The 13,178-nt window shown below is 44.7% G+C and overlaps 1 protein-coding gene across 1 annotated transcript; it reads left to right on the top strand.

Annotated features, from left to right (window-relative positions):
* The first annotated feature begins 4,420 nt into the window (after nt 1-4,420).
* On the top strand, nt 4,421-12,949 carry IGSF5 (immunoglobulin superfamily member 5). The gene is made up of 4 exons (XM_064577334.1): nt 4,421-4,520; nt 4,909-5,226; nt 10,569-10,868; nt 12,768-12,949. The coding sequence occupies exons 1-4, from the start codon at nt 4,421-4,423 to the stop codon at nt 12,947-12,949; spliced, it is 900 nt and encodes a 299-aa protein (XP_064433404.1).
* Nucleotides 12,950-13,178: the final 229 nt, after the last annotated feature.

The following is a 13,178-nucleotide window of genomic DNA, read 5'->3' as shown; positions in this document are numbered from 1 at the left end:
TATTCCTTATGCAGTGATTTTAAAAGGCGTTGTATCGAAGTATAATGAACATAGAGAAACATGTACAAGTCATAGAGGTACAGCTTGATGAAGTTTCACAAACTGAACACCTTTGTGTATCAGTAGTGAGACCAAGCACCTCCCACGAATGCCCCCTTTCGGTCACTCTGATATCCCCTCCCCCAATATTCAATATTTATTGAGAATCAGAAAAGGCATAAAATAGTATAGGGACTATCAGAGTGTGTTATGGGCAGTAGGGAATGTTTTGTGAATTTTGGTTGGGGTGTGTGGAGATATTAAGCTCAGGGGACCAGGCTGTGGTGTTAACATGTATTTGGGCGCCGCGATGTTTGGAAACTCCTGGCTTATAGTGCGCAGTGCCAGGTGTTTAGTAGGTGCTGGATAAACATTTGTTATCCAGAGTGCATAACAAATGTAGAGTGGGGGCACCTGGATGGCTCAGTTGGTTAAGCGACTGCCTTCGGCCCAGGTCATGATCCTGGAGTCCCGGGATCGAGTCCCGCATCGGGCTCCCGGCTCGGCGGGGAGCCTGCTTCTCCCTCTGACCCTCCTCCCTCTCATGCTGTTTCTCTCTCTCTCAAATAAATAAATAAATAAAATCTAAAAAACAAAACAAAACAAAACAAATGTAGAGTGGAGAGCGAAACACCGTCCCTGCTTGTGTGGAGCTTAAGGACTTGTCTCGGGCTAGCAAACCACACTCAGCACACATTTTAGGGACAAGGCTCCAAAGTGGCTATTTCAGCCACTTTGAGAGGCAAAGATCTCTTCTAGCAGCTCAGCGGGAAACTGATGTGCCGTGGGGTCTACCGTTTTTCCGAGGCAATTTTCCCCGAAGCTCTGTTTTGAACAAAGGGATGGCTCTGGCTGAGGCCCGGAGTTGGCTGTTCCAGGAGGGGAGAGTGTTTTGGGCTAATTCTAATGCCCCCTGGGTGATGGGGTCCATCGCAAAAGCCTGAGACCCTTGGATGTTTCATCTTGGAAAGTCTTGGAGTAGAGACACCTTCATTTATAGACTTGGCTTTGAATAGCTGAGCTCAGCCTCCATGTGCACCCAAAGGTTCTTGCCGGCTCTCCTCTCTGCTTTGCCCCAGTGTAATGGATTATTTAGAACTCAACACCCTTATTTATTTGCTCAGTGAGTATTCACTGGGGGCCTGTTATGTGCCCTTTAGTTGCAGGCACCGGGATACGGTGATGAGCAAAACCAGGCACAGTCCCTGCTAACAAAGCTTACAGCCTAGCAGGAGAATCAGGCATTATTTGAAAAATCAACATAAAATTACCATTGTGACAATTGCTTCGATGATTGAAAGCCTGTTATAGGATAATTCAACCTAATACTCTGGGAAGGCTTCCCTGGGGAGGAGACAACTAGGCTGGGAGCTGAGGTATAAGCAAGACTGGTATGCCAGGCTGATCGCTGCCTGTGCAAATGCCCTGGGGCCAGAAAGAGTCGATGAGTTTGATGAATTTAGATAGTCTGGTGGCTGGAGGGTGGAGTTTGGGGCAGAAGGAAGTTAATGTCAGACTAAGTAGGGTCTTTTTTTTTTTTTTTTTTTTTGTACACAGTGTCCCAGCATTTGCATGCCTGGTCAGTTGTTTTCTTTTTTCTTTTTAAATTTTATTCTTATGTTAATCCCCATACATTACATCATTAGTTTTAGATGAAGTGTTCCATGATTCATTGTTTGTGCACAACACCCAGTGCTCCATGCAGAATATGCCCTCCTCAATACCCACCACCAGGCTAACCCATCCTCCCACCCCCCCTCCCCTCTAGAACCCTCAGTTTGTTTTTCAGAGTCTATCGTCTCTCATGGTTCGTCTACCCCTCCGATTTCCCCCGCTTCATTCTTCCCCTCCCGCTACCTTCTTCTTCTTCTTCTTTTTTTTTTTCTTAAGATATATTGCATTATTTGTTTCATAGGTACAGATCTGAGATTCAACAGTCTTGCACAATTCACAGCGCTTACCAGAGTACACACCCTCCCCAGTGAGACTAAGTAGGGTCTTAAGATATGATAACGTTAAGGGTTATCTTGTCTTTCTCTAGGACGGTTGTGTTTAAAATACTTAAAGTCTGAGTATGGAGATGGGAGGTAGGGGAGGGGTACCTGATCACCCTGGTTTGCTGAGAAGATCCCGCTGGCTGGCTGCCATGTGGATAGCAGTTCTGGGTGCTGGTGGCCCAACAGTGACGCTGGTGCCTCCTGCCATCGTCAGCGGGACTCTGCAGGCACCTCAGGACCCCTCCCTCGCTTCTCAGTTTCCTTCTGACGGGCCCAACCCCTGATGTGTTCGGACTCCCATTTTCTTCCTCGGACCTGCCACGCCAAACCATTTCTCTGCCGCCAAATCCACTGCATTTCCCTTTCTCCCTTCTGCTTTTAATTGTCTGCTTTTCTGTTCCTTTCCAGTGCTGAGTAAGAGAAGGGGGAAGGTGGGGGGCCCGCAGGTGCAGTGAGGAGCCTGCTGGAGAGAGCAGAAGAATGGAGGGGTCTAACCCGCAGCAGGGGAGACAGCAGGCTACTCCTCCAGGGAGCCGAGAGAGAGCCTTCGAAGGAGGATGGTAGGATCCGTGTTTGGGATCAACTGATGCAGGGCCGGCGGGAGGCACGGAAGCAGGCAGAGGGGCTAGGGTTGGAGTGATTCCCATTTCACAGACGGGAGGATGCAGTGAGTAGAAGAGATGCTTTTCGGTCCAGGCTGGAGCCTGTCGTTCATAGAGATGCCAGGTGGAGTAGGATCCTGGGCAGGGGAGGAAGCAAGAGGGCGGGGTTGCAGATGCTGATGTGGAAATTACAGTGTGAGTTAGTGAATAAGGATCTTGCAGGTGGATCAACTCCTGAGCTGGGCGGTCACCATGGCTAGCGGCCGGGGTAGTGTCTGGGAGGGGGACACTGAGCTTTCCCTTGGCTCTGCCCCAATTTGCCTGTTTGCTCTACAGAGTGAAAAGGGGAGCAGAGGGAAAGGGAGGTTTTGTGTGTGATGAAAGGTCTTATTTACAATTTTCTCATATTTGTTCTGTGCAGGGCAGGGTTACACACACCATAGCTGATAGGATTCAGGGAGAGGAAGGAGGCTCCAGGACCTCACATTATCAGAATATCAGGCTTCTGAGTCACGAGGCAGGGCTGACGGCGTGTTTACTCATGGTGGGAAGCCAAGACTGCAGGTGATGCTGTCCGGGGAATGTAGTGCTTGGGACTGGGTGCATCCTGTTTAATTTAGAGGTCAGGCTCAAACTCGAGGAGTTTCCATTTGGCCTCCCTCCCCCTCACCTCCCACCTGTAAAGTAAGGTATGTGGCCTGCATGTCGTCATGGTCACATGTTGCAGTCTGCTGGCTTGAACAAACTCAGAGTGAGATAATCTCTCTACCTCAGACCAGGCAGTGAGGGAGCCATGGTTTCCGAGGGGCTTGCGTATTCTACGGGAGCTGCTTAGATGAGCTCCTGTCAGGGAAGCCTGGGTCTCAGCCATCCTGGCATTACCCACATCCGAGCTGCTGGGTTCTGGCCACTTAGCTCTCACTGACCTGCATCAGGAGCCGGGGAAGAGTGCGGTCGTCACACGGTGGGGTGGGGAGAGCTCATCTCTTTCCTCGAAGTGCATATTTGGCTCTTTGTTTTCTTTTGTCCTTCTTTTAAAGATGCAATTCAGGGCTCATGGAAAGAGCCAAGTTGGCACAGTGCTCTGGCTTCCCTGGGGTATTGTTTCTGACTTCCCTCCCCAGGCTTTTTTTCTCTTTCTAAAATCCCAGATCAAAGGGATCTTTGGATCAGAGAGACTTATCCAGGGATAAGGGAGGATACCCAGCAGGAGCAGTTCTTTAGAGTCTCACTGTCTCTCTTTTCTTATCATGCCCAGAGACAAAAGAAGAAGAGCCATCATGTTTGCCCAAACACAGGAACAGTCTTAGTTAATTCTGACGTTCCCTCAGTTCTGCCTCTTTGGACCCCGCAGGACCCCCTCCTTGACCTTGACCCTGGCTGCCTCTCCCCCTGGTCCAGCTTCCCTCTGGGCCACCTGCCTGTCTGATGGGGTTTTAAACCCAGCACTCGGTGTGGTGAGACTTGTACCAGGCTGCCAGACTCATCACTTGGTTGTTCTCATTAAGAGAGCCCACTCCCCTACATCCTTCTACCTTTCCTTTTCCTCTCTTTGTATCTCCCCACTCATGTCTCTTCTGGTCCTTAAGAGGAGAGGTGTGGCCTCAGTGACAGACAGTATGGTTCTCTTGATATTGACTTGATACCTATCACTCCAGGAGAGTGTACTCAGGATGCAACTGTTGTCTCTCTCCAGCTGGATTCCTTCTCTGTCAACCTTGTTCCTCCAGCCCCAGACACTGTCCTGAGCATCCCATTTGGGGGCTCTAAGGATGCAGGGGCATGCGTGGGGCTGTGATCACCACATGCTGGGGCCCGCATTCTCTTTGTGAAGAGAAGCTGCTCTCCACCTTCCTCTCTGAGCCTTGGGATTTCCTCAGAGGTGGGAATCAAAGATCCTTCCCATTTTCCTGGGAGGATAACTCTCATTTCATAGTAAAGGTGAAAAACTTGCCTTAAATAACAGCTGGGCTAGGGGGATGCTCTTGGGGCCAGGCTGGGATCAGGTCTTTGAGGTAACATCTCTCTGGAGGTGGAGGAATGGCATTTTTTTCTTCCAGTTTTGCCGGGAGTACTGAGAACTGTGGAGGGAGGGATTGGAAAGGAGGGATGGGTGGCTTCCTGTCCAGTGGGGAGATATGGTGTTGGAACCAGGAAGACATGGAGTCTGACCACTGGCTATCCAGCTGGTAAATACAGAGGGTTAAGCCTTACAGTTGACTTGCATAGATCCATTCACTTGCTGCCTTGAAAAACTGGTTGCCTTCCAGCTTCTGGATCCAGCTATCAAATCATAGAAGGTCCCAAGAACGCAACGGTGCTGGAGGGCACAGAGGCTCGCTTCAACTGCACCATCTCGCAGGGCTGGAGGCTCATCATGTGGGCTCTGAATGACACGGTGGTGCTGAGCATCACACCCACGGAGCCCATCATCACCAACGACCGCTTTACCTCTGCCAGTTATGAAGAGGGCAGCAACTCCATCTCTGAGATGATAATCCATGACGTGCAGCTCCAGGATGCCGGGCGTATTAAGTGCAGCCTCCAGAACAGTGACCGGGATGCCTCTGCTTTCCTTTCCGTCCAAGGTGGGTACCCAGGTGGCTCTGAGCGGAGAAGGGGGCGTCCGCTGGGCCAGACGCCAGGGGAATGGAAGGACCCTTCGGAGTTCACGTCACAGGTGATGACGGGGCTGCTGTCTGCTGGAGTTACACTTGGAATGAATGATTCCAAACCAACGAATATCCATTGTTTTGTTATTTGTGATTTCTTACCCCCCTTCCTCACCGATTCTCCCTCTACTTCCCTTCTTTCTGCTTCTCTCGTCTCTCTTCTCCTTTCCCTTTTCTCTCACTAAGATTCTTTTTTTTAAAATTTTTTTTTATTCTTATGTTAGTCCCCATACATTACATCATTAGTTTTAGATGAAGTGTTCCATGATTCATTGTTTGTGCATAACACCCAGTGCTCCATGCAGAACGTGCCCTCCTCAATACCCACCACCAGGCTAACCCATCCTCCCACCCCTCTCCCCTCTAGAACCCTGTTTGTTTTTCAGAGTCCATCGTCTCTCATGGTTCATCTCCCCCTCCGGTTTCCCCCGCTTCATTCTTCCCCTCCCGCTACCTTCTTCTTCTTCTTTTTTTTTCCTTAACATATGTTGCATTGTTTGTTTCAGAGGTACAGATCTGAGATTCAACAGTCTTGCACAATTCACAGCGCTTACCAGAGCACATACCCTCCCCAGTGTTTATCACCCAGCCACCCCATCCCTCCCACCCCACCCCCCACTCCAACAACACTCAGTTTGTTTCCTGCGATTAAGAATTCCTCATATCATCTCACTAAGATTCTTAAATACAGGTCTTACCACTTTCCCATCTGATCTGTGTCAGTACGGATAGCTTTTGTTCTACCCCGGCCAGTTGCGGTCACTGCTCTTATGCTCATCTTTTTACCACCTGTTGTTTACCAGTGAAGAAATGAAGAGCAGCAATACCCCGGACTTGCGATCACAGCGGTGAGCTGGGACCCAAACTCAGACATTCTCACTCTTTCCTATTTTCCCCTCTGATCTCGCTCAGAGTTTACAGCAAAAATGACCCCCGGCAGACCACACCCTGTGATTTAGCGGGGGCTACCAATCCTTGCCTTTTCTCTAGTTTCTTATATGCTTGACTCTGTCTCTTTGCCTTATGTCATGTATGCACTTTGAATCATGCTTTACCTTTTACCTCTTTCCAGCTGAACTCCTCCAATCTTTTATTCTTTCCTGCCTCCAGCGGTTCTTATAGCCAAAGGTGCGTGTTCGCGAAATACACCAAGTGTTTTAGAGAAGAGTAAATGAAATTTATCATAATGGATGACTTATTTTTCTTAGAGGGCGTTGTGAGGTGCTCCAAATCATGCTGTTTAGGGAAAAAAAAAAAAAGGATGCTTTACAAGAATTCAGAACATCTTTATCAAAGTTTAATCACTTTGCATTCCTTATGTAATTAGATGGTATTTATAGACCCACTGGAGCTAGTAGAGCTCCTGATTTCTGTGGCAGCATTTCTTACAGCAGACCACATCATGGTTTTGAAATTTTTCTTATGTCTATTTATTTGCTTGTCTAGGAGAAATTTTCAAACATTGGATTTGTGTTAATGTTGCATCGAATCCAGTTTGATAACATTTGGTAGAGATGCATGCCTACCTATTTCTACTTGCCCTTTTTTTTTTTTTTTTTTTTACTTAGCCAAACTGTTTTCTCTTTGCTTTTATGTGTCTTTAATTTTATGAGGTTTAAGGATATTTTCTAAATAGTGATTTTATGAGACTACCTGGATTATTGGCTTAGTTTGCATGACTAGACTCTTATTAACAATTTGAGGTATAAGGGAAAGAACACAGGAAAAACAGAATCAAAGACATGAGTTCTGGTTTGGCTTTCATCGGTTACTAGCTTGGTGACCCCTGAGGTGACTCAGCTTCTTCATTTTTAAAATGAGGATAAGGCTCCCCTGCCCATCTCACAAGTTTACTGTGAGGATCCAATGAAACAATGACTGAGGATGGTTTGAAGACTCCAAAGTCCTGTCTGATTCAGTTCATCACGCACACAGTCGGGAGCCAGAGTGGTCTAGTCGTTCATGATGCAGGCTAGGGAGCCCAAATGCTAAGTTCAGATTCCAGCTTTATCACTTCCTAACTGTGTGACCTTGACCATGTTATTTGATGACCTCATGCCCTAGTTTCCTCATCATAGGGTTGTTGTGGGATCACATGAGTAGGTTCATGGAAAGGCTTTAAAACAGCACCTGGATCCTAGCAATCTCCATATAGCCAATTGCTATTATTAATTGCATTCCCAAGAAGAGCACACCCTTATGTTAGGCATCTGAAAGGGGCCTCAAAGATGAATAGAGTAAGGAAGAGTCCTGCCCTCAAGAACCTTACCCGAAGAGTAGATAGGGCAAATGCATGAATAACATTGGTGCACCGGAGAGGCTGGCAAGGACCCTGAGGGGGAGACAAGCTCAGGTTTGAACTGGGTAGGGGGATGAGAGAATAAGGAAAGCCTTCATGGAGGACTCCATGGTGAGGTGCCCTTATGGGCTTCGGAGGTCTGGGGATGATAGGCAAAATGGAAAAGCGAGAGAGGAGAAGGGCACCCCTGGATCAAGGAAACAGGGTCAAAGGCATGACTTATTTGATATAGCATATCAAATTCATAAATCCATGTGGTTTTATAGCAGCTTTTCTCAAAGCTATGCATTTATAAAGTTGTCTGAATATGCCTAAACATGCATTTTTATATGTTGGTAATTACTGTAGGTTTTGGCTCTAATACAGATGGAAGAACAAGCATCTAGGGATGTTAAATTCTTTCCCAAGGTCATGAAGAAGCAACCCATAGACCGGGGACCGAACTTGGTCGTATTACCCAGGTTGCAGTGTTCTGAATGGCACTTTGTTCCTAGAGGAACAAATGTTCTCTAAGCAGCAGGATCTCTTTCAAGGGAAAAGAATCTTAAAAAACAGAGGAGACATCCATTTTATTTTTAAAATGAATTATCCAAAGATTTATTTTTTTCCTCCTCGTGTATCAGCAAGAAAAATAAAGACAGCTTACATAACTCCATACTGAGTCATCCAAAATCTATGTGAATATTCTAGTCATCACCCTTGTATAAAGTGTTTGTCGTGCTACTCGATAAGCTTTGTGTAAGCCAATGGGAAAAGTTGAGTCACAAATATATATGGAAAAAGGAAATGCTTCAGACTGCTTCACTTGTCCAGTCTATCAACCACACACCAAATTCTAGACCTCTTGTGTTTTGAGGGCCACTAGATTTGAGTTCAAGATAGTCCGTTATTAATTGAGGCAATACCATTGCTTCCAGCTTCCGTCATCTTAAACCTCTCCATGAAATGAAACAATGAATGGAGAAAAAGGAATAAGGACAAAACCGTTTAGCTTTGAGAGACAGATGCATTCTCCTCTCATTGTTGCATTTACAGTAATCCTTGCATTAGCAAAGGTGCTCTACTGATTCCCAGAGACCATTGAGGAAAGGAATAATTGGAAATGTACCATTTCAGAATAGGAAGAGCTTTCAGAGCTGATCCAGTTCCATCTAGTTTGGGAATTCTTGGGCATCCCCTAGATCCTTTCAGGGTCTGTGAAGTCATGACTGTTCCCATAATAACACTAAGATGTGAGTTGCCTTTCCTACTCTCATTTCAGCAGTGCACAGAAAGGCTTCCACTGTGCATTGGGAAGGTCTGCATAGCCCAGAGGATCCACATTTCCTAAATGACCGGTGAATAATGATACAGTGTCATGCAAGAGTGAAAGATCGATCAAAGTGCCAGATAGAGCAGTGGATTTTAATGTAAAAGGGAATGAAAATTCCTTTATATAGTTACAGTTTCCACAGTGCAACTAACCTGTAAGAAACCACTACTTGCCAAGATTTGGTACGGTATCAAAGACTATCCTTGATTATCTGAAAAGCCTTCTCATTGTTCCACCTATATATCCATGGGGGGCCAGATTTTTTTTAATATACTCCAACTAAAGCAATATATTTTAACAGATTGAATGCAGAAGCTGATATGAGAATCCAACCAGACATTAAAGAGATTTGCATAGCACTGGGTGTTATATGAAAACAATGAATCGTGGATCACCACATCAAAAACGAATGATGTATTATATGGTGACTAACATAACATAAAAAAAAAGATTTGCATAAATATAAAACAATGTTCTTAATAATTTATTTTGGTTTAAAAATATAGGTGTTTTTTCATAAAAATATGTTAATCTATGTTAGCCTATAGTCGGTTATCACTATTATTATAAAATAAACACTTAAAAATTTCTAATTTCAAGTATGGTAAATATGGGTAGGTAGGATCCACATAAACAAAAGGTCTTTGGAGTCTTCATGATTTTTAACATTGTAAAAGGTACTGAAACCTAAACATTTGAAAACCCCTGATCTAGTCAACTTGTTTCATTTGACCAGTGAAAAACAGAGAGCCTGAAAATGTCAGTGACTTGTTCCAGGTGATGGCAATTTTGTGGGAAATCCAGGATTGAGAACAGAGTTTTTGATTCTTAGTCCAGTGTTCTTCCCATTATGTTATGCAGCAGGGAGGCTATTTTAATTTGGATGTTCCAGTGTTTATGTGTTTCACTAAGGCTGTGTCTTTACCAGAGCCAATCCTCAGGTTATTTTGTTAATATTAGCACACAAAGCACTATTTTCAGGTGGGTTGTTTACAGTGTTCACATTGGCATATGCAGGTGGGTCCTTAATAAAAATTTTAAAATACTTTGAGTATTCTATTCTGGTACGTGATTTAGGGTAATTATTTTTATAATTAGATTTGATTTTGATTTAATTTGTAATTGGAAGAATAAAGAACTATCATGGGAAGTTATGTTTAAAAATGTGTGACCCCCAAAATAAATACAATGAATCTGACTGACCAAAGGCTAGGAGAGACCTGGTTTCCATAAGACTTTGAGATGTATTCTCCTTACAGTGGAAAGAATGTAAAGGTTTTTCCCTTCTCGCTTTGGCTCCCAGGACAACTTTGTGACCCCACTTTAGTGGTTGTGTAGCCTTTAATGGAAGGCACATTTGCCCTCTTTCCCACATAATTTATGCTCCCCTGGATCCTGATTTTTATTTATTCATTTTCTCTGGAATAATTTGTTTTCTGGTGAGCAACCTCACCTTCTTTCACGACCCTGGAGGGTATAAATAAAGACACAGATAAAACCTGAGTTAAGGTTCTTGATAGAGACATAGCCAGTTTGGACTTGGGAAGATAGCACTCTTGAAATGTGATTTGAAGGAAAAATTAAAGAAAACCTGGAACCAAGAGAGTCATGGCCACTCCTTCAGAACATTTCTCTTTTCTTCTCTAGTTATGGGGGAGTTGCTCATTCCCAGAGGCAACCTTATAGTCCCTGAGGATAAGCCCTATAATGTGACTTGCCATGCATTGGGCTGGATCCCTCTCCCGGGTATTTCCTGGGAGATCGGTGTTCCGGTGAGCCACTCAAGCTGTTATTCTGGTCTGGAGCCTGACGACCTCCAAAGCGCAGTGAGCATCTTGACTCTCACACCACAGGGCAATGGGACTCTGACTTGCCTGGCTAACATGAAGGGCCTGAATGCCCACAAGTCTGTAACTGTGAATCTTACTGTGGTTCAGCCTTCTTGGGGTAAGTGAAGACATTTTGCTCTCTATAAAAAAATTATTGTTGCGTGCTTATATTTTATATATGGTGTTCTTAATCAACAATGCCTACGAAAATTGTATAGTGACCTTGACTTTGGGTAGGGATGGTAATGGAAACAACCAGCATCAGCTTCATGACTCTGTGATTCCACTTGCTTTTAAATTTCATCTTCAATGTGTCGTTCTTTTCTACTTACTTATGGAAACCATTAAGAACCTTGACAATTATTTATCACAAAACAGCATCAAGTCAGTGATAAATATTTGAAGGTAATGTTTCTCTGTAGCTTTTATCTGTTGTTTCAGTTTAATCCCATCCCCTGGGCCAGTATGAGACAAGTTCTTGTAATATTTGAGGAGGGTCTACAGGAGCTCTTGGATTCCTTCCAATCTTAGTAGAATTATAGTTTCATTTAAAAAAATTTTTTTTTAAAGATTTTATTTATTTATCTGACAGATAGAGAGACAGCGAGAGAGGGAACACAAGCAGGGGGAGTGGGAGAGGGAGAAGCAGGCTTCCCGCTGAGCAGGGACCCCGATGCGGGGCTCGGTCCCAGGACCCTGGGATCACGACCCGAGCCGAAGGCAGACGTTTAATGATTGAGCCACCCAGCCACCCCCCGCTTTTTTTTTTTAAATTTTTTTAAAGAGGTTTCATTTTTTTTTTTTAACCTGGCAAATCCACAGTGTATTTGAAAGTACCAAGTCTTATATTTTTTTCTTTTTTTAAAAAATTTTTTATTATTATGTTAATCCCCATACATTACATCATTAGTTCTAGATGAAGTGTTCCATGATTCATTGTTTGCGTATAACACCCAGTGCTCCATGCACAACATGCCCTCTTTAATACCCATCACCAGGCTAATCATCCTCCCATCCCCCTCCCCTCTAGAACCCTCAGTTTGTTTTTCAAAGTCCATAGTCTCTCATGGTTCGTCTCCTCCTCCGATTTCCCCCTCTTCATTTGTCCCCTCCTGCTATCTTCTTCTTCTTTTTTTTTAAATTTTTTTTTAAAGATTTTATTTATTTATTTGAGAGAGAGAGAATGAGAGAGAGCACATGAGAGGGGGGAGGGTCAGAGGGAGAAGCAGGCTCCCTGCCGAGCAGGGAGCCAGAAGCGGGACTCGATTCAGGAACTCCAGGATCATGACCTGAGCCGAAGGCAGTTGCCCAACCAACTGAGCCACCCAGGCGCCCTTCTTTTTTTTTTTTTTCTTAACATATATTGCATTATTTGTTTCAGAGGTACAGATCTGTGATTCAACAGTCTTGCAAAATTCACAGCCAAGTCTTATATTTTTTAAAACTCAACTAAGTGACATAAATAAGGTGAAATCAGAGAGGGAGACAAATCATAAGAGACTCTTAACTATGGGAAACAGACTGAGGGTTGCTGGAGGAGAGGTGGGTGGGGGGATGAGGTAACCGGGTGATGGGCATTAAGGAGGGCATGTGATGTGATGAGCACTGGGTGTTGTATGCAACTGATGAATCATTGGACTCTACCTCTGAATCTAATAATATACTGTATGTTAATTAATTGATTTGAAATAAAAAGTATTTAAAGTTTAGCTCCCCAAGAGAACCTACTGTAGGGTTCTCAGCATACCAAAACCTCCAACTACATAGCCTACAGGGCTGCAGAGCCTGCTTGAGCTCCAAGTCAGCCCAGGCCAATGAGAAAACATGGGGCCCAGAGCTGGAGATTGACTTTAGCTCCTTCATTTTGCAAAAGAGGGCAGAAAGGGAGGCCCAGAGAGGTGCTGTGCTCTATTCCAGGTCATGCATCAGGTTGAGGTGGAACAGGGCCCAGAAGCCAGGGAAGGGGTTCCTTCTTGGTGCAAAGATTTTCCCACTACAAAAACACCTTTATTCAAAGTTCAGAACAAAGCTATAGCCAGAGCAAGACTGTTGAAGAACAAGAAGAAAAAGAAGAAGAAGAGGAAGAAGGAGGAGGAGGAGGAGGAGAAAGAGGAGGAGAAGAGGAAGAAGAGAGAGAAGAGGACAAAGGGGAAGAGGAAGAAGAAGAAGAAACAGTGTTTCACGGCATTTGCCAAGTAAAGGCTCTGTTTTAAGTGCTTCTCCAATGTTAACCAAATTAACCTGCACAACAGGTCTATGAGTGGATCCTCATCCAGCTAGATGTCTGAGATTAAGGTGATGGCAGGGTTGGTTCCTTCAGAAGACTGTAAGGGAACGATCTCTAGGCCTCTCTCTTAGCTTCTGGTATTTGCTGGCAGTCTTTGGTGTTTCTTGGCTTGTGGAAACATCAGCCCAACCTCGGTTTTCA

The sequence above is a fragment of the Mirounga angustirostris genome, unplaced genomic scaffold (assembly GCF_029215605.1).
Source record: "Mirounga angustirostris isolate CCGP_5_RB_7025 unplaced genomic scaffold, mMirAng1.0.hap1 SCAF_1, whole genome shotgun sequence".
In the NCBI taxonomy this organism is placed as follows: domain Eukaryota; kingdom Metazoa; phylum Chordata; class Mammalia; order Carnivora; family Phocidae; genus Mirounga; species Mirounga angustirostris.
This window is presented reverse-complemented; position numbering and strand designations above follow the sequence as displayed.